This window comes from Gracilinanus agilis, chromosome 2 (assembly GCF_016433145.1).
Source record: "Gracilinanus agilis isolate LMUSP501 chromosome 2, AgileGrace, whole genome shotgun sequence".
NCBI classification, from domain to species: Eukaryota; Metazoa; Chordata; class Mammalia; order Didelphimorphia; family Didelphidae; genus Gracilinanus; species Gracilinanus agilis.
Window position 1 is genome coordinate 48544741 of NC_058131.1, and position 21783 is coordinate 48566523.

Consider the following 21783-nt stretch of genomic DNA (forward strand, 5'->3'; position numbering starts at 1 on the left):
ATATAGAATGTGGGCCCTCTGGCCAGGGGACCTGCATTGATCAAGAGATGTAAGGAGCTCTTAGCAGCCCCTTTTATTTATCTTGGCTCTCAATGCAAAAAGCCATTTTTGTTCCATTCTTTCCAGTCTAACAGTCATTCTTCTTGGCAGATAAGGCAAATTGCTCAACCTTCTCATGCCTGTCAGTTACTGGTCATTCCATCCGCCCTGAACAGGAGTCCCTCGCCTTTAATCCTCCTGCTTCCCAGGGTTCCCTCCTCCTGAGCTTTGGCACTCCAGACACTCTCCTTAGAAGTCCCTGCCCCAATTCTGCACTCATCCTTCCTCACCGCTCCTTATGTCCATCTTCTGTTCCTGACTTTGAAAAAAAATCCAAGTTTTCTTGAGATTTCTCTGTGCATGTATATTGCTTTCTTCAGATAGTTCTTGTTTTCCCGCCTCACTGGAGATGCTTCTTTTCATAGCTCTGTTCTTAAGAGTTTCTCAATCCTCCGTTGCTCATTTCTCTGGCAGAATTTTTGTCCCCGGCCTCCTGCTTATCCTTCCCCCTCTGGAAGCTGGGCCTCCAGAGATCTATGGGGATTGCCCGTTACTCGGGGTCTTCCTTTTCTCCTTCACAAATAAGCCCTAGGGCTGGTGGTCATCTGGCCTGGAGATTCCCCTCACTGCTCTCACAGTAGCCCGGCCCTCTCTGTTAGGGAGAATCAGATCGATAACAGAACGACTCCTTGCTGGTTTCTTGGTCTTTTGAAGGCTGACACAAGTGAAATCCGGGGGGTTGGAAAGCATCGAGTTCTGGGCAGGAGAAACCTGGATAACGTGAGTCTCCCGTCCCTCTGCTATCCTGTCATCTGCTTTCCTTTTCTGCCATTTTCTTCTTCTGGAGGGCCCCAGCGCCTAGACTCCTCTCCTCCATCTCTCTACCTCCTTCCTGCCTTTCCCTGCTTTCCCGAAAGTGCCAGTTGAAATCCCACCTTTTATAGAAATGGCATCATACATGAGGCCCAGGGATTTCACACAACTGAATCAGATTAGAATATAATTGGAGGGACAGCTAGGTGGCTCAGAAGACTGAGGCAGCAGGTCCTGGGTTCAAATCCAGCCTCAGATACTTCCTAGCTGGGTGACTGTGGGCAAGTCACTTAACCTCCATTTACCAACCCTTATTGTTCTTCTGCCTTGGAACCAATAAGAAGTATTGATTCTAAGACAGAAGGGAAGGGTTTAAAAAAATAAACAGATCAGCAAAACCAGCCAACACAGTGAAAGTATCTGTAACCTTTGCAACTTTTTACACCCACAGTCCTTCATCTCTTTGGAAAGAAAGAGAGTGCATTTTCTTCTTGGTCCTATTAGGCTTTTTTTTTTTCTTTAATCCTTACTTTAGAGTGATAAAGGCTAAGCAATAAGGATTAAGTGACTTGCCCAGGGTCACACAGCTAGGAAGTATCTGAGGCCAGATGTGCATTCAGGGCCTCCCATCTTTAGGCCTTTTAGTCCACGGAACACCTGGTGCTAATGTCTTTTTAATGATACTGTTTTGTTTTTCTGACATGCTTTGATTGAGATCTTTGGGTGCAAATTTCCAAAGAAGGGTAGAGCCATGCAATGAACCCCGGATTGAGAAGATATCATAAGCCGGCGGCATTCATCATTAGCTTGTCTGGGGTGATGGCAGAACCCGTCCAGATGGGAAGCATTAAAGGACGTGTGTGTGCTGAGTTCTGACAGTATAATATAGAAAGTGGGAAGAAGCCAAGTTTGGAGCATAGACCATGTTGGCCTTTCAATCATCCTTCATTCTGTCATTCTGCCTCAGGACTCTTTTCACTCCAGATAAGTCGGAGAGCATACAAACTAACTTCTACAAAAACTTTAGGAGTTTCCAAGAAAAGGCAATTCAATTACTTGCTGAAGGAAACTTGCCCAGGCACATTCTAAATTCTGTTCCTCGGAAATCTAGAAACTGGGGGTGAAAGGCTCTAAAACCCATTTGTGGCCTAAGGAATGACAGGAAATTTCCACAGGGAAAGTTGGTAACCATTTGTTGTTTGTGTTCCTGGGTTCAGTTTCCTCTTCTTTCTCTCATTTCCCAAGTGACTGGATCCCCATCAGCCAAACCGAGGCAACGACGACCTGGCTATAGGCTCAAGCGAGTCCAAGCGTAGGGAATTGTACTCGATAACATTTAGATATCATCTTAAACCTGGCAAAAGGTCGTTTTTAAAAAGTCGACATGATTGGCAGGGATGCCACCGACCCAGCTATAAAGAGAGGTAATCTTTCTGAAAATCAATATGGCAATATAAAATCTGAGGCTCAAAACTGTTCATGTCTATTAACCACATGATCACACGACAAGGCTATCCTGGAAAAATGTTACTGAAAGGTAAAAAAAAAAAATGGATCTATTTTTACAAAATTATTTCGAGGAGTACTACTGGTAATTACAAAAAAAAAAATGGAACCTCTGTGTCCAATGATTGGTGTATGCCTGAACAAATCACGGATTATAAGAATAATAACAATATATCATTGTGCCGTAAGAATAAACAATACAAAGAATTATGGGGGAGCTTTACAAAGAAATGTGGAATGATGAAATAGAATGAGCACATGGTATATGCTGAATACAATCCATCGTGTAAAAAGAAAGACTTGAACAAAAGCAATATGCAGCCTTCACTTTTTAGAGGACAGAGGGTCAGTGCACTTCCTCATTGGTTCTAATGTCTTTTTAGAGATATTGCTTTGTTTTATGATGTGCTCTGATCGAGATCTTTGGGTGCAATTCCCAAAGAAGGGAAGAGTCAGGCATGGAGCACAGGAATGAAAAGATACACCAACCCAGCAGCACTCATTGCTAGGCTGTCTGTGATGGTGGCAGAAGCAAAACATGAAAAAAATGAAAAAAGGAGAAAAAAATTCAGAAGGGGACAGAAGTAGATGGGATGTCTTTGTTATCTTGTCAAATTAAAACTTAAAAATTAATTGTAAATAATAGTTTGTGGTCTGCAAAAGAATGATAGAAAATTATGAATAACATCATCTCATAAATCAGGCAAATAGTGGAAGGTAAAAATAGTTTAAAGAAAGATTGGAAAGAGATTTAACTAAACAAAATCATTCTGAAGTCATTAATGAATGAAAATGGAAGGAGGACAATAAGTAAAAGAACATGAAAAACACACGGAGATTGGTTTTTTGGGCAGGAGTGTCACCGCTGTTGGCCCTTAACATGACGAACCTGGGCTTGTTTAAAGAGGAATTAGAAATGACATTAAAGCAAACAAGGATGGGAAAAACAGCTGGATTGGATCAAATATACATAAAGGAAATAACACACTGGAGGTGACACAGTCTGAGGCTGGTGAGGAATTAATTCACAAAGTACCCAAAGGAGCAGAAAATACTAAAGGCATGAAAGGAACCCTCAGACCTTATTCGTCCTAAAAAGAGGGCACCCTCGAGAATATCAGCAGTTGCTGAGCCCTCCATCTGCTTTCCCATCCGCACAAAGTCTTGATGCCATTCATCTGTCCCCGCGTCAGGGGCTTCCTGGAGGATGGTCTGCCCAAGGGGCAGCCAGACTTTGGCAAGCCACGTTCTCTAACAGGCCTCGCCTTCCTCAGCACAGATTGGGGGAAGGATGTGGCGGGTATGAGGCTCGCCGATGATGAAGAAGCGCTGGATTGTGTAGAGCCACCCACGGCCTGAAGAGATCCCAACAGTGGGCAGGAGCCAGCACCATTCCGGGTGTCTGGAAACCCTGAAGCACAGAAACGACGTCCTTCCTGCCCTGATGGCAGACACGGGCGGTGGATGGATGATGGAGGGTGGGCGGAGGGCGACCGAGCAGGCATTCAGTGCCTTCTGTGTGCCAGGATGTCGCTGAGGATACCCAGGCAAGAGAGCCCAAGGACAGGCACAGAGGAGAGAGCTGGGAAGGGGGCAGCGGGCTGCGGGCCGGGGCCGAGAGGCTCCTCTTTGGCATCGAGACTCCCAGGACCATCCGCTGTCACCAGAGCGCCTCTGCGGCCCGCGGTCCTCGTCTCTGCTTTCTCAGGCTGCTTCTTGGGGCCAAGCTCGAGCCCTAGAAGGCACCGTTTGGCGGCACGGGGGTGGGGTGGGGGGTTCTGATCGCTTCTCTGGTGCCTCTCGGCCGCCTTTTCATGGGATCGTGGAGACATGACAAGGAAGAGGAAGTGGGGCTCCTGTCTGAGGAGCAGAGCCCGGCACACAGGGAGCACTTAATAAGCATTTGTTACGTTCATCAGGGAGGAGGTGAGGAGCAAACAATCTGCCCAAGAACTGATTTAACACAACATGGAATAGACGGGCTTGGAAAGGCAAACAAAAGATTGATGAACACAAACGATATTTTCCTAAGCAGGCAACACGGCCACCAAATCGGCCTGGTAACACCACAGAGGAGGCCTGCAGGCCTTCCTGCTGACGAGGGACCGTTTCTTGTTGCGGAGGAGGCTGGTTTTTGTTTGTTTTGTTTTTTTAAACCCTTTTCTTCCATCTTGGAGTCAATACTGTGTATCAGTTCCTAGGTAGAAGAGTGGTAAGGGCTAGGCAATGGGGGTTAAGTGACTTGCCCAGGGTCACACAGCTGGGACGTGTCTGAGGCCAGATTTGAACTCAGGACCTCCTGTCTCTGGGTCTGGCTCTCCATCCACTGAGCTACCCAGCTGCCCCCTAAAACTTATTTTTCTTAAGGGAGTCATGAAAAAACACTGTTCTATTAGCTTTGTTCATTCATTCATTCATTCAACTAACATTTATTTTAATTTTTAACTTTTTTCCTATAGTTACGTGATTCTTGTTTTCTCTCTCCCCCCGTCCCTCCCTGATCCTGGTAAACTGGCACTTATTAAGCAGTGCTGTGTGCCAGATGTCATCCTACATAAATAACAAAACAGAACAGCTCCTGCCCTCAAAGAGCGTCTATTCTATTGAGGCAAACCACATGTACGTGGATAAGCAAATATAAGAAACGTGTAGAGTAACTACAAAGAAGTTGGGGAGGAGATTCGTAACAGGAGCATCAGGCGGGCCTCATGGTCCTGCCTGGCGTCGGGTCCTGAAGGAAACTAGAGATTCCACCAGGCTGAGGGAAGCAGGGAGGGTATTCCATGGGTGGGGAACAGCTGGTGCCAACTTAGACTTAGAGAGAGAGAATGGAAAACTGTATAGTAATAGAAGCTGGCCGGTTTGCCTAGACCACAAGAGAGAAGAAGAGAAGACCAGGGTGGGCTATTCGAGGAGGTAAAGAAGAGGATGCGTGTTCAAAGCTAGTCACATAAAAGATACATGATGGGTCTAGTGGTGGAGAAGCCAACTCAGAGAGTCAGCATTTATTTATTTTTCTGTGAGAAGAGATAGTCTTTAGGTTTTTTTTTTTTTTTTTAACTCTTTGGCCATTCTTAATCCTTTAATTTCTTTTTCTCTTATTGCTATTGCTAGCATTTAAAAACTATTTTTATTACATATAAAACAATTTTTTAAACATTCATTTTTTTAAAACCCTTACCTTTTGTCTTGGAATCAATACTGTGTATTGGCTCCATGGCAGAAGAGTGGTTAATAGGAACCGTGGGGGTTAAGTGACTTGCCCAGGGTCACTCAGCTGGGAAGTGTCTGAGGCCAGATTTGAACCTAAGACTGAGCTACCCAGCTGCCCCCTTAACATTCATTTAAAAAAATTTTGAGTTCCAAATTCTATTCCTTCTTCCAATCTTCCCTCTCTCGCTCCCTCCTTGCTCTCCCTACTCCCTGAGACAGTAAGCAATCTGACATAGATTTTACATGTGGAATCATGTAAAATATTTTTCTGTATTAGTCATTTGGTGGAAGAGATTTCAAATGAAAGGGAAAAAAAGAAGAAAATAAAACAGTATGTTTCCACTCCAGCAATTCTTTTTCAGTGGGCAGAGGGCATTTTTCATTCTAAATTTTGTCTTGGATCTCCACACTGCTGAGAATAACTAGGCCATTCCCGGGTGTTTGGCAGGAATATTGCTGTCTGTAAAACACTCTCCTGGTTCTTCTCACTTCACTTTGCATTGGTTTGGGAAAGTCTGTCCAGATTTTTCTAAAATCATCCTGCTTGTCATTTCTTACAGTACAATAGCCTTTCATCGCTGTCCTAGACCACAACTTGTTTAGCCATTTCCCAGGGGACAGAAAACCCCTCAATTTCCAGTTCTTTGCTGCCACAAAAAGAGTTGCTATAAATATTTTTTTTTGTACAAATAGGTCCTCTCCCTTTGTTGGATCTTCTAGAGATACAGACCTAGTCACAGGAGTGATGGCTCAAAGGGCAATTCTGCCCACACTGTATGAGGGCCCCAGTTTTCATGCTCTCCCACATGGATCCTTTTCCCTTTCTGTCCCCTCAGCCAGGCTGAGAAGTGTGCGGTGGTGCCTCGGAGGTGTCTTCATCTGAGTGCCTGCTCTGTGCCACGCTGGGGAAGTGCGAGCATGCGCACAGCTGTAGGAGGCCGAAGCAGAGGCTGCCCAGAAGAGGCCAGCTGGGTAGAGCGAGGCAGCCCTCGCAGGCACAGGAAAGGCTTCTAGAAGCCGGGGGAGAGATGAGGCGGCGCCAGGAGCGGGGGAAGTGCTTGGAGAGGCCGCACGGAGGGTCCTGCGTCAGGAAGAGCCGGAGGCCGCGGGGGCTGGCCGGCAGCAGACCATACTAGATCCGGGAAGGGTCAGGGATGATGGCTAAAACAGGGAGGCGAGGGAGATCCCCGGCGGACTAGAGGGCAGGGAGAAGAGGGGCCAGCGCGGGAGGGAGGACGAGCAGTGCCGTGGGCCAGCCGGGCCACAGGAGGGCACGAGAGGCGCCCTGCTCCTGAGGCTCGTTTTTAAAAACTAAAACTGGACAGTGTAGACACGCACTGGACTGACACTGGGGGAATGGAAGGTGCTGCAGGCGCTCAGACGGGAGCCGCAACCATCCCGCAGGCCGCGTGACACTAAAAGGTCCCCAAAGGTCCCTGGCCGGAGGAGCTTCCAGAGCGGCTCATAGCCAGGCACACGGGGAGCCTCCGGGGGAAGCTTCCTGTAGGAGAGGCAGGAGAGCAGACGGCAGCCCCGAGGCCGAGGTCCCTGGACTGAAGAGTCTGGTTTGGGGGCAGGCGGGGGAGCTCGTGGAGGGCATTGAAGGCCGAGCGCAGGTTCCAGTATTTGAGCCTGGAGGTCACCACCACAGCGTGGATTCGGGGAGCTGGAGCGGGAGGGTGGGAGGCTGGAGTCGGGGCCTCTGTGGTAACAGGGAGTGGGGGGCGGGGCCAAGTCTAGGGCAAGGGGAGGCGTTCTGCCTCGGACTCCCACGCTGAGGTGTCTGAAAGATAACCAGCGGAGAGGGGAGCCGCGGCGGGGCAGGTTGGAGAGGTGTCAGCACTAAAAGGGGGATAACGGGGGTGGGGGGGGGAGGGGCCAGAGCATGGCGGCCGAGGCTGCAGGGGAGGCCCTGAAGCGGGATCAGAGGTGAAGCTGCTCGCTTTGGGGTGTGAAATCACGCCGCCGCCGAGGCCCCACAATGGGCAGCCATTGTGGAGGGTGAGAGCTCGGCAGAGTCTGGGGCCTCCCTGGCTTGTAGCCGCTGGCTGGGGCTCCACCGCTCTCAGGAAGGAGATTGTTTTCATTCCATTTCCCCGAAGTTTGCAGAGGAATAATTCTAGCGCCGATCTCCGCTTCCTCTCCATCTCCATTAACGCGCTTTCCATTCGCTCTCCACACGGAGGGAGTCTGGTGTGTCTCGCCGAGCTGCCGAGCTGCGGCCTGGGCACACACTGGCCCGGCCAGGCCGGAGGACACCTGCCAAGGGATGGGGAGGCTTCTGGCAGGACAAACCCCCCAAAGGCAGAAAACTTTCCATTCCATCCGCCCATCCGCTGGTCACTCAACCTCTGAATGAAATGAGGACGGCCATCCTGACTCGCCCCGGTCACTTCTGGGCCAAACAAGGCGGCCCTGGCCCGGAGGAGGCCCCTCGGACGTGGGGGAAACCACCCCGAGTGTCCTTGGGAAGGAGCTTCAGCCGCTGGCCAGAAGATCAGAGAGAGGACAGGAAAATGGTCTCTTGAGAGAGGCCTGAGGCTGCCTTAGCCCCCGACTTGCCTGTCCTTGTCATTATTCTTTTTTTAAACCTTCACCTTCTGTCCTAATAACAAGTCTGAGACAGAGGGGCAAGGGGCTAAGCAGAAGGGGTTAAATGACTTGTCCAGGGTCACACTGCTAAAAGTGTCCGAGGTCTAATTTGAACCCAGGTCCTCCCATCTCCAAGCCTGGTACTCTATCCACCGAGCCACCTCACTGCTCCCCTCATGAATCATTATTGCTTGTCCCCCCCCCCCCCATCCATCCCATCTCCAAAACATGCTGGCAATGCTGCCAGGCTCCAAAGACTGTATGCACAATTGGGGGACTTGGCAGATAGAGCAACAGATTTTGTTTCAGGAAGACAAATTCAGATTCTGCCTCGGACACTAGCTGTGTGACCTTAGGTAAGCCATTTCACCTCGGCCTCAGCTTCCTCAACTGTAAAAAGGCTATAATAACAACAGCCTCTCCCTCTCAGGGTTGTTGCGAGGCTTGAAGGCAATGATCGTTCCTAGTAAAGCACGGGGCACGGTGCCTGGCACACGGCGGGCATGGAAGAGTTTGTAAAAAGATGACCCCGAGGATGGCACTCTGCACACCTCGAACGAGGGTCCCCCCATCCTTGGCCACAGTGTGTGCTGCCCCCCAGAGTGGGGGTCCCCTGCGCTCTGGAATGGCCTTGGGCTCGGCAGCAGGGAGGGAGGGTCCTGTTATTCCAGAATGAGAAGTGACGCGGCCAGCTTTCCACCAAGCCAAGCCTGGAACATCATTGTGTGAAAGAAGAACTGATGACTTACAGCACCGACACACAGAGAACTCGGCAAATGTACATGAATACAAGTCTGTCCCCAATGGATAACCGGCAAAGGATGCGAACAGGCAGCTTTCAGACAAAGCAGGTGAAGCGACCCAAGCTTGTGTGAAAAAATGCTCTAAATCACGATGAATTGGAGATGCGAATTAAAACAACTGCAAGGCACCACCTATCGGATTGGCCGATAGGACAGAAAAGGAAAATGACAAAATTTGGAGGGGATATTGGAAAAACCTGGAATACTAGTTGTGAACTAGCCCAACCATTCTGGAGAACAAATTTAGAGCAAAAAATAAATGTTCTAACTGTATATGCCCTTTAATCCAGCATTACCACTGCTAGGTCTTTCTCCCAAAGAAATCAAACAAAAGGGAAAAGGATCTCTCTCCGGTTTCTATGTCTTTCTCCCTCTCCCTCCTTCCCTCTCTCCCTCTCTCTGTCTGTTTCTCTGGTTTCTCTTTTTTCCTCTTCCTCCTCCTCCTCCTTCTCCTCCTTCCTCTTTCTCTGTCTCTCTCTCTCTCTGTCTCTCTCCCTCTCTTTGTCTCTCTCCTTCTATCTATACATACACAAAAAAGTATTTATAGCATCTTTTTGTGGTGGCAAAGAATTGGAAATTGAGGAGATGGCCATCGATTGGGGAATGGCTGAACAAACTGTGGTATGGGATTATGATGGAATACTATTGTGCTATAAGAAATGAGTGGGGTGCTTTCCAAAAAAAACTGGAGAGACTTACATGAACCAATGCAAAGGGAAATGAGCAGAACAAGAACACTGTATGTAGTAACAGCAATATTGTACAATGATCAATTGTAAATGCCTTAACTATTCTCTGTGATACAGTGATCAAGGAAGGTTATGAAGGGCTCATGATGAAAAATGCTATCTACCTCTGGGGAAGAACTGATAAAGTTTGAATGCAGATCAAAGCATACTTCTAAAAATTTAATTGTTCTTGTTTTTTTTAAATCTGTTTTCTTTCACAACATGAATAATATGGAAATATGTTTTGCATGAATACACATATATAACCTGCATCAAATTGCCTGCTGTCTCAGGGAGGGGGAAGTGAAAGGAGGGAGGGAATATAGAACTCAAAATTTTTTTAAATTGTTAAAAAATTATTTTTATAAGCAATTGAGAAAAAAATAAAATACTAAAATTAAAAAGAAAGAATGGATGATTTATGCTGGTAGCAGGAGTGTTCAGAATGACAGGATTATGAATCACTGAAATAACTGATATTATCTGGCCATGAATCACATCAGATGACCCCAGAGGAAATGTGAAGATGGGGTAAGCCTAAAAAGATGTAGCACATTTGCAATGATGACTTGCCTGTAAGAAATGGTTCAAAAGGTGAAAAGGCGGGGGGAGGGGGGGTCTGCCATGGGGGAAGAGTAAGAGATTAAAAAATGAGAATTCTGAGGCTTGCAGTGGTTTCTATGAAATACAAGGTATCCCCAAAGACTTAGTGTGATTTTCAGCTTTAATAACTGTAGGAATATAAATGCTATAAACTTACCAAAAACCATCTGAAAATTAATTGTTAAATTTTGAAATATATTATTAGTTAAAATTCAGTATCATTACTGTCTTGTGCTGTCCATTGCTTTAGTTCATTTTTTAAAATTTTGAATATTTTCCCATAGTTACATGTTTCATGTTCTTTCCCTCTCCTCAAACTCCCCTTTCCCCCCTTAACCGAGGCACAATTGCTTTAGTTCATTTTTGAAATTTATAAGAACTTTCGTTAGGGGCAGCTTGGTGACTCAGTGGATAGGGAGTCAGGTCTGGAGATGAGAGGTCCTGTGTTCAAATCTGGCCTAAGACACCTCCTAGCTGGATGACCCTGGGCATGTTACTTAACCTCCATTGCCTGGCCCTTACAGCTCTTCTGTCTTGGGACCAATACACAGTATTGATTCTAAGACAGAAGGGTTTAAACAAAAAACCCAACTGATAATCAATTGCTGCTCAGTGACAAAGAATTGCATTTGCTAGTTTAGCCATTAGATCATCCAAAAGAACAAGTTTTGATGCATATACAATAATTCAGTTTGGATATGACCCCACAGGAAGATCAGGTGACTGAGGTAGGCAATGACAAGGACCTCCTCTACCAATCTGCCAGTCTGAGAAAGTGTCACCCAGAAACTCCCACAGGCAATGAATGATGATAAAGTGTCCCATTTTGTTAAAGTGAACATTTATTATTGAAAATCATGAAACAAAATAATTAAATAAGTGTAAAATAAATTTAAATAATTAAACTTTCAAATGATCTTTTTTTTGGGGGGTGTTTATAACACTTCTGAAGCTATGAAAGTTTAAAATGGCCCTTTAGGGACACTTTGTGTTAAAAGTCTCCAAGAAAGACTTCCACCACACTGGGGAGATCCTTTATGGAGGACTTCTAGAAGAATATTGACCAGAATTGTACAAAAGGAATAAGCTTCATTGTTTTGGGATCTGCACTGGCAGCAAGAATAACCATCCTGACAAGGCCATGCATCCATTCATTAAAGTACCTGATATTGGGGTTCTTTCTGGTCTTGAAAGAATGAAATTGATGTACAAGGTTATTTCAGCTAGTAGGATAGAAGAGATGGCAGAGGCTTTTAAAAAGTAAAGATGACAATTTAGATTTTATTTCACATTTGAGTACAGAATAAAGGCATGCGCTAGAAATATCTTTCACCATTTAAAAGGAAAGAAGGTATAGTGGTGAAAAACATGGAGAGGCAACCACTACAAATTCATGGGCCAAGTTCTAAAGATCTTCATAGCTCCTAAGGGAAGTCAACTTTCTTTTTCTTATTTTAAGTCCTTCCCTTCTGTCTTAGTATCATTTCTAACACAGAAGAACACCAAGAGCTAGGCAACTGGAGTTAAGTGACTAGCCCAGGGTCACACAACTAGGAAATTTTGGAGGCCAAATTTGGATCCAGGTCCTCCTGACTCCAGGCCTGGTGATCTACCTGTGCTACCTAGCTTTCCCTCAGTGATACATTTTTCTGAGGGAAGAGAATAGCCAAGATAATCTGAAACAATAGATTAACTAAAATTTACTTATATTGGTCTCTGAAAAGTATGTTTGTCCTGTTTGAATAAAGAAGTTTGGGGAAATTCATAACATTAAACAAAGTGTAAAAGCCCCATTTTCAAGATTCTGGGCCAATTTCAGCTCAAAGAAACCTCAGATGAGACCACTGTTGCTAAGAAAAGTTAAGTGGCCTGCCTAAGGTCACAGAGGCAGTAGCTGCAGTGGGATTGGAACTCAGGCCCTCCTATTCTAGAGCCAAAGACCTTACCACTGCACTGTTTCTCCCTTTAACAACTCTCCAAATCTTACTCCATGCTAAGGAGAGAGAGTTTCAATCCTGAAGCACCAGCTTAACCAGAGCAGTTCTTCCTTTTTTTAAGACAGGAATTTCTATTGCTATCTTTTGTTTTTACATTGGTTTCATTTCCCAGCATATCCCTCTACCCTTCCCCATGCAGAGGGCCACCCCTAATAGGAAAGAAAAAAAAAAAAAAAGAAAAAGAAAAAAGCTCAGTCCAGCCCAAACTAACCACCATGTCAACCAGCCAGACCTGCCCAGTCCCCTCCTTGCCATTATCTAACTTGCCCTTCATCTAAGGGAAAGAGAACATGTTCCAAAAGTCTTTCTTTCCAGCTCCTGTTGGGCTGCAGACCAAATGTGGGAATAAGAGTAAACAGAAGCGCTGGCGTTGTCACCAAAATACTTAGGTAAGCAGAACAGGTAATCTGGTCAACAAGATGCTGAACAAAAATTTTCCACAAATCTCTACATGTGAATAATTGAGAACTGACCGCACAGCACCCTGCTGCTATTCAGGGGGAATTTATATCCTCCCTCTCCTAACAGGTCTCTAGATTTCTGAGGAGTGGCTCCTTCAAATTCTCTGTAATTCTTCACTGGTCCTTCCATCTCCTTTTCAAGACAACAGAGCAACAAAGGTGCTTGGCAGACATCTGACAAACAAGGAACACAGTGAAACCCTCTATTATCGCACAGTGCTTTATGGAGGAGAGACCAGCGATTAGGGAAAAGCCCCCATCATCAAAGGGGCATTTTTGTTTCAGCTGTTCCTGAGGGCAAAACAGAAGAGTCGAGAGCCAATCCCAGATTGAAAGCTTTGTGTTATCTCCGCTTCTCATTAAAGTGCCCTGACGATAAACATACCTGCGATTAGGAGATTTAACACACCTGCCCTCAAGGAGGCACCAGGAAGAGGGTCCTTCAGGCATCCGTTCCCATTTCCTTTCCTTGATGAAGTTAGCACAGCTCATAACTTTAGATAGTATTTCAATAGGGTCCAGATGGGAAGTCAATTGGAAAAGCGGGCAGGGGGCTCTCGCGACTGTGGCTTTGGCAAAAGCACTAACATCTCACACAGCTCAAAACTTCATTAAGGGTGGCAGTTTGTTTGATCTGTCTCTCTCCTGCCCCCTAAGGTCTGGGCACTCGGTCTTCTGTCCTGAAACATCTATGGACGAATGGGCCCAGACAAGAGTTCCTCTGTGCCCACTCTACCCCACAAGAACTGTTGGCAACCTGCCCATGAATGATCTGAATGCTCAAGATGAAGATTATACTCCTTTCTGTGGGCTTGGGCAACTCCGGGGTCAGGGAGCCTCCACTTTCCCCAAGGGAAAGTTCCTTCCCAAGTCCTGTTGTTCGTTGGGATGACACCCTTGCCTTTGAGAGGTGGCCAGGGTCTGTGCCCTCGCCCCCAGAGGCAGGGTGAGCCCTCCATGAGACAGAAGGGGAGGGAAGTGGAATCCCACTGAGTGAGGGAGCCCCCCCACACCAGCCCTGGGTAGGAGATGCTGAGAAGGGGGAGGAGGGAAGAGGAAGACATCTGCTAAGTGCCCATGGGATGGTGACGGGGCAGAGGGATCATCCATGTGGGATGGTGATGAGACAGAGGAATCAGGGCTGGCCTAACTCCGCCAGCGAGCTGGCTGCCTCTCAATGCTGCCACAAACAGCGTTGCCCAAAAGGCTCGGGCGCAGCAATACACAGCTCTGCATTCTGCCTCCTGGCTCCGTTTCCTCATTTCATAAAAGAATCCAGGAACTATCACCCCGAGTCAGATCTCAGGCTCAGAAAACAGTTGTTCTTCAGATATCAGACTTATGAGGAAGAGCTTCAGACCTCCTCCTCTCCCGAAGCTGTTCCGTTCCCCCATGAGCTCATCTCGGACTCTTCTTGAATCTATCTTCGCCCTTCACACGACCTACCACAATGCCTTCCATTCGGTGCGGGCATCAAAGAAATCCTTGTTGGATGCCTGGCCCAGGAGAGAGCCCTACAAACGGGGTCAGGAAGACCCGAGTTCCAATCCTACATCATGCTTTGATCAGCTGTGGGATCCTGGGCAAATTCCTGAACCTCTCTATTCCCCAATTTCCTCATTTGTAAAATGAAAGGAGTGGACCCGAGGCTCATGAGGCCTCTTCTATGAATGAAACAAGCTGGAAGTTTGACAACGGGAAACTGACCTTTCCTGGGGTCTGTAAGGAAGGAGAGGGTCACAGGAGCTTCTGGCTGGGGTGACAAGCACTTTAACCTGGCTCTGCCATCTGCTCCCCAATGCCCATTGTCACAGATGCCTGATGTCTGGTTCCAGGCCCCTGGTACTCCCCCTGCCCTGTGGCTAGGAAATTCACCCCTGCTGCTTGCCTGGGCTCAGAGGGGAAAATGCAAAAACAACCACAGCCTTCCCTTCCTGCCTCTCCTCAAATGTCTACCCTCCCTGGCTTGACCTGTACCATCCTTTAGCACAGTCCCTCCGGAATCCCTTCTGCTGCTACTGAGTCTTCTCACACTCCTCATACTCCGGCTGCTGCTTCTTGTACACGCCAAGAAGAGACTGAGCCGGGAAGAGGACTCGGCACATTCCCCAGCCTCCAGGGAGTCTCCTAGACCCTGCCGGACCAGCAACCTTCTACAGCCCTTTCCCTCTTCGCTCGAGGAGTCAGTAACCATCTCACAAGATTCTTTTTCACTCAAACCCTTGCCCTCGTTCTGGGTGAATCTGGGCTCTTTTGACCAGTCTGGCCTCCCTAATTAACATCATTTAAGCTCAGGCACTCACAGGGTAACTGTCACATAGGCTTCACCATACCCCTAACCTGGTCTGTCTCGGCGATCCTGAACCCTGGCATTCCTCTCCCCCCACCCCCTCTGAAACCCACACCTGGTGCTCAGTGCCACCCTGTTCTCCTGCAGGAAGGCAGTCATGTCCCTCTCTGGCTTCGTTCTCTTCCCTTCTTGATGGCCACCAGCTCAGCAATGCCCTGCTTCCACCCTGAATCCCTTTGCCCTCTTGTCCTAATGCCACTCACCCTGCCAACTTGCAAACCCATCACTGCTCCCATGAACTGTGACTGCTTGGTCTGCTACAGATTGATGCTGTCTAATCTCACTCGGACCCTCACCGTTACAGGCAAACCTTTTATCTTGCCCCAGGTAAATGCATGGCCTTCTCCAAATGATCCCAACTCTCAAAGCAGATGATCTCTTCTATTCTGCCCTGAGTTCAGTCCTTCCTTCAGCTGCCTCCTCTTTTTGATCCCCAGTCTGAGCACTGGAAGCAGCTGGGTGGCCTTTCTCCTTTCCAAAGCCAGTTCTCCCTACTCATGCCCTTGACCCTCATGCCCTTCCATCTGCTTTCTAAGGGGCAAGTTCCAGCAACCATTCTTTCTTACTCTCATTTTAACTCTTCCGGGGTCACTGATCACTTCCCTATGGTCTATAAAAATGACTAGGTCTTTCCCATCCTAAAAAAAAAAAAAAAAGCAACCCTGCATTTGACCCTGGAACCTGTCCTATTGTCTTATTTCTCACTTTCCTTTTACTTACCTTTTTTTAAAAACTTTTTTTCCGTGTTTTATTCAAAGATATTTTATTTCCCCAATTACATGTAATAATAATTTTCAACATACATTTTCTGAAATTAAAAGATCCAAATTGTCGTCCTCTCTCCCTTCCCTCCCCCCTCTTGGAGATGGTGAGCAATTTGATCAGGATTATCATGTATTATCATGCAAAACATACTTCCATAGTGGTCACTGTTGTAAGAGAATACTTATATAAAACTAAAACCTCCAAATAAAACTATAAATAAACTAATGTGGAAGGCAGTATGCTTTGATATGCATCTGACTCTAATACATCTTTCTCTGGAGTTTCTACCAAACTCTTAAATAAAAGTCTACACTTTGGTGCTTCCATTTCTGCATCTCCCTCTCATTTCTCAGTGCCTAGTAATCTGGCTTCTGATGGCATCGCTATGATGAATGGATCTCAAAAACTACTCTTGAACTCTTAAAAAAACAAAACAAAACAAAACCACCCTTACCTTCCATTTAAGAATCACCTTTTATCTAAGAATTCTACTAAGTATTGGTTCCAAAGAAGAAGTGTGGTAAGGGCTAGGCAATGAGAATTAAGTGACTTGCACAGGGTTACACAACTAGGCCAGATTTGAACTTAGGACCTCCTGTTTAGGCTCTGACTCTCCTATAATATAATAATACCCCCTGAACCACCCAGCTGCCCCCTAATGAACTCTTAATTGCTAAACCATATTGGCTTTTCTTGGACTTCATCCTTCTTGTCTTCTCTGTAGCTCTTCACATCATTCTTCATTTCCTTTTGGATTTGAGAGCTGTATCCAGACTCAGAGGATCTAGGTACAAACCTTATCTTTGCTGCTGATTACTGGGGTGACCTGGGACAAATCTCAACTCTTGAGGTATCAGCTTCCTCATCTATAAAATGAAGATTCAGACTAGATGATGTTTAAGGTCTCTTTTAGCTTTAAATCTGTGACCCCCACAGTCCTTGGCTACTATGACCCTGTTCTCTCCTGATTCTTCTCATCTCCTGGTATTTTTGCTGGTTCATCATCCATAAACATCAATGCCACCCCCTCCCAAGGCTTTATCCTGGTTCTCTTCTCTATATTTTCTATCTTGATGATCTCATTTTCTCTCATAGATTCGACTATCATTTCCACAAAGCCCATTTCCAAATTGCCATAGCCAGCCCTAATTTTATCTCTTTTGCATGCTAGCCATACACCTCTACCGGGCATCTCAAACTCAACATGTTCACAATAGAACTCATCATGTTCTCTTTTAAATCTTCCTCTCATGCATCAACACCCTCTCCATCATGCGAGTTAGTAACTTCCGAGTCATCCTTGATTTATCCTCCTCCCTTAACTCCCACATACAACGAGAGCTGCCAAGACCTGCCGATTTTGCTTCCACAGTGTGCCTCCTCTCAGTGCCCATTCCCTATTCACACAGTGTCCATCATAATGTGAGCCCTAACATGGGAGTCCCTTAATTGGCTTCTCTGTGTCCAGTTTCTCCCCTTTCCAAACAATCCTCCTTAGGGCTGTCCAAATAATATTCCTGAAGCATGGATCTGGTCATGTGTTATCACCTGTTCAAAAACTTTCAGTGATTTTTCTTACCTTTGGAACAATATAGTAACTTCTCTTCCTCAGATTGAAAGTTCTTCACAATTTGGCACACACTCAATCTTTCTCTCCAGCCTTATTTCACAGTATTTCCCTTTATATATTCTACATTTCAGCCAAAAGGGTCCATTATCTTTTTAAAAAAACATTAATGGCATTTATTTTCTTTCCCATGGGGGAACAAAGGTAAAACAAAGACTTTGCAACAAACATACAAAGTCAAGCAAAACAAATTCCTATAATAGCCATGCCCCAAAATGTACATCTCATTCTCTACCCTGAGTCCACTCTGTCAGGAAAACATTCTTTATCATCAGTCCTCTGGAATCCTGACTGGTCAATGTCTTGATCAGAGTTCTTAAATCTTTCAAAGTTGTTCATTTCTACAATACAGTTGATGTGTAAATTGCTCTCCTGGTTCTATTCACTTTATCCTGCTTTCATAGAAGTTTTCCTAGGTTTATCTGAAGTCATCCCTTTCATTATTTCTCATGGCACAATAGTATTATTCTATTACATTCATCTACTATAACATTTTTAGTCAGTCTCTAATTGATGGACATCCTTTTTAGATTCCAGTTTTTTGCTATGACAAAAAGAATTGCCATGAATATTTTTGTACATATGGGTTCCTTTCCTTTTAAAAAAAATCTCTTTTGGGATAATAAGGAAAAAGACTTGTATAAAAATATTTATAGACGCCCTCTTTGTGGTGGCAAAAAATTGGAAAATGAGACAATGTCCTTCAATTGAGGAATGGCTGAACAAATTGTGGTATCTGTTGGTGATGGAATACTATTGTGCTCAAAGGAATAAAAAACTGGAGGAATTCCATGTGAACTGGAGAGACCTCTGGGAACTGATGCAGAGTGAAAGGAGCAGAGCCAGAAGAACATTGTACACAGAGACTGATACACTGTGGTAAAATCAAATGTAATGGACTTCTCTACTAGCAGCAATGTAAGAATCCAGAGCAGGATTGTGGGAGGCCAATAAGAGAAACAGAGTCTTAAATAGATGAACATCTGAGACTCCTCTTTTGACTCCTTTTCAAGATCCACACCTTTTCTTAATAGCATTATATGTCCCGTTGGAAAGCTTTAAACAAACCAGCAGTTACTGGGTTAACAATTCCTCTACAAGAAAATTAAGATCCATAAACTCTAAGAATATTCCTAAGTCAGCCAAGGTCAGAGTTAGACAAAACTTTACCCAACCAGGTGAGGTCCTCCCGATAAAAAAATACAAGACTCAATTCATTTATGATATCTATAGAATATAGTTACGATTCTCAGAATTTGCTTGCTGATATCCAGGCGGCTAGAATTCGGCCTTGGACCCTGTTCTATCTTTACTTTGAAGCCTCCAAGGATTTTCTTTTGTGTGATTTGTAACCATGAGCTGTAAGTTTTTCTTTGTGTGAAAATATATATAATAAACTCCATGCTCCTGGAGCCAGAGCTGGAAGCATGAAGTAAAAGACATTTCCCTTGTCCTGTCCTTACTTCCTTATCAACTAAACTGTCATCAGATTATCAGAGATGATAAAGAGATCTCCACACAGGATGATTTCAGAAAAAGCTGGAAAGATCTGCATGAACTGATGCAAAGTGAAATAAGCAGAACTGGGAGAACATTGTACACAGTAATAGCAATATTGGATGATAAATTATCTGTGAAAACTTGACTACTCTCAACAATGAAATGATCTGGACAATCCTGAAAGACTTATGATGGGTAATGCTCTCCACCTCCAGAGAAAGAACTGTTGGAGTTGTCTTTCATATCAGTGTATTTATAGTTTTATTCTGGGGTTTTGGTTACATATGACTTTGCTCTTACAACAGTGTCCAATATGGAAGTGTGTTTTGCATGACAATAGATATTTTAAAAAAAATCTTTGAGATACAGTTCTAGTAGTACTATTGTTGAGTCAAAGGTTATGAAGTGTAGTTACTTTTTGGGCAATAATTCCAAAACTTCTTTCTAGAATGGATGGAGCAATTTGCAACTCCACCCACAATGCATGTGGCCTGTTTTCCTGCAGCCTCTTCAAAGTGGGACATTTTCCATTTTTGTCCATTTTTTCAATCTGATGGATATGAGGTAGAGTCTTAGAGATTATTACCTGTTTCCTAAACTCAACATGTCAGGCCTGCTTCTGTGAATCGATACATACATGCCTCTATGAAGGGCAGCTGGTGGTGCATAAGAGAGCACTGAGCCCGGAGTTAGGAAGTCTGAGTTTAAACTCATTCTCAAACATTTACAGATATGTGATCCTGGGCTCAGAAGTCTCTTCTGCCATCCATGAAGGTTTTCCTTCTCTCTTCAGATAAAAGTGTGATTCCACACCTCAAAATATCTTGTGTGAACACAGTGTATCCCCTGTAAGCTCCTTGAGGGCAAGGACTCTTTTGTTTCTGTCACTGTATCTCTTGTGTACAACATATGAGGAATCACTTAATAACAGTTTGTGGAATTTGAACAAGTCATTTGGGCAGTTAGGGAGGACAGAGTTGGAGTCAAGAGGACCAAAGTTTGAATATGGCCTCAGATGTGAGTTGTATGGCCCCGGCTAAGTTACTTAACTTTTCTTAGCTTCACTTTCTTCATCTGTAAAATGGGGTTAATATCAGTATCTGGTTCACAGGCTTATGGTGTGAAACAAATGAGATCAAAAGTGCTTTGCAAACCTTACAGCACTATGTGAATATTAACTATTATTATTAGCTGCTGTTATTTAACTTTTTAGGGCCTCAGTTTGTTCCTCTGTAAAGCTGAATTCTAAAGTTCCCGTCAGTATTTATTCCAATATAATTCTCTAAACTTTCTTCCTCCTTTGCCAGGGAGCTAGGGAAGGATCCCTCCTGGGCAAACAGTTCCTTTAAAACAGCACCATAAAATCCCATCAACCACACCTTGGTCTGACAGATATCGGCAGCATCTCAAAAGGAAATCGTCCCAGTGGGTTTTTCAGTGAATCAGCACGAAAAGCTGAGTCAAGACGAGGAGTCACGAAAGCTCATGTTTTACAGAGGCCGAGGCCCGCTCGTTCGAGTCCCTCCCTCAGGGAACGTGCCTCTAGGAACCTGGTCCCCACAGGGTGACCTCAGAGAGAAGAGGCTACGGCCCCAGGAGGGTCCTGCTCAGGACCCCTTTAGACGGACGGGAGAGGCCTGGGGCCGCCTGACACACACTTACTTCGGTGGCTTTCTGGCTGAGCCCTCGGAGCAGAAGCACAACGACGTGGACGGCAGCTCGGCGAACCTGGGCTTCGGGGTCCGTCTTCGCCACAGCGATCAGGCACGACGTCACCTGGGACGAGGAGGAAAAGAGAGGTCAGGCGGCATTGGGATTCCACCTTAACCGACAGCCAACCTTTTTCCGTCTGGTTGAAAGTAGGGAAGAATGAATATCATTCTCAATACTAGTGGAGGGAAACTGGCGCCCGGGCTCCAGATTCATAAGGGAAAGAAATGGCACCAGGGTTAGAGGCAAGCAGGGAATGGGGAGAAAATGGTTAGATATACAGGCACACCATTACTTGTTAAGGGGGAAAATGAAACAACATGGAAATATTTCCCCTAGAAATGAGAAGAGCTGTCACTTGTCAAAACAGGACAAAAATAGAGCCAACACAATCTTCTGGAGAGGCTGACAGTCATGGAAACTGGGCTGAGCAGGCTTCCGGGTTCCAGGCCAGACATGAATCTGCACAAGCATTAGGATGGGGGAAGACTCAGACTGCTCTTTGGCATGTCCAGACTACCCAGCAAAATACTCTAATCCAATGTCAGCTCCAGCCTCGTGGCATGACTCACTGAGGGGAGCTTTCTTAGTCTCTTTACCTGGGTTTCTTTGGCTGTAAAACTGGGGTGACACTGCTAATTTACTGCACCAGATGGTTCTAAAGGGGGCAATAAAACTGCCTGGGAAACACATTACCAAATGCAGTCCTATGGAAAAGGTCTAATAACTAGGAATCATCAAAACAAGCAGCTTTTCCTTTGACCTCCTATCAGCCCTCTCTCTTCCTGAGGAATCCTCAGAGGATTCTAGGCCACAGAATGACACACTATAAAATGAAAGTTCCTGATGCCTTTAGTGAGAGATTTTTTTTTTTTACATTTATTAATATTCATTTTTAACATGGTTACATGATTCATGCTCCTCCTTTCCCCTTCATCCCCCCCCCGCCGCCCCCCCTACCCATGCGCATTTCCACTAGTTTTGTCATGTGTCCTTGATCAAGACCAATTTCCAAATTGTTGGTAGTTGCATTGGTGTGGTAGTTTCGAGTCCACACCCTCAATCATGTCCACCCC

General features: G+C 45.4%; 1 protein-coding gene across 1 annotated transcript in view; it reads right to left on the reverse strand.

Moving 5' to 3' along the window:
* Positions 1 to 21783, reverse strand: part of TANGO6 (transport and golgi organization 6 homolog) — a 214771-nt gene that overhangs the window by 8512 nt on the left and 184476 nt on the right. The window contains exon 17 of the mRNA XM_044663151.1: positions 20660 to 20773. Coding sequence (XP_044519086.1) covers positions 20660 to 20773 — 114 coding nt within the window. The remainder of the gene's footprint in view (positions 1 to 20659; positions 20774 to 21783) is intronic.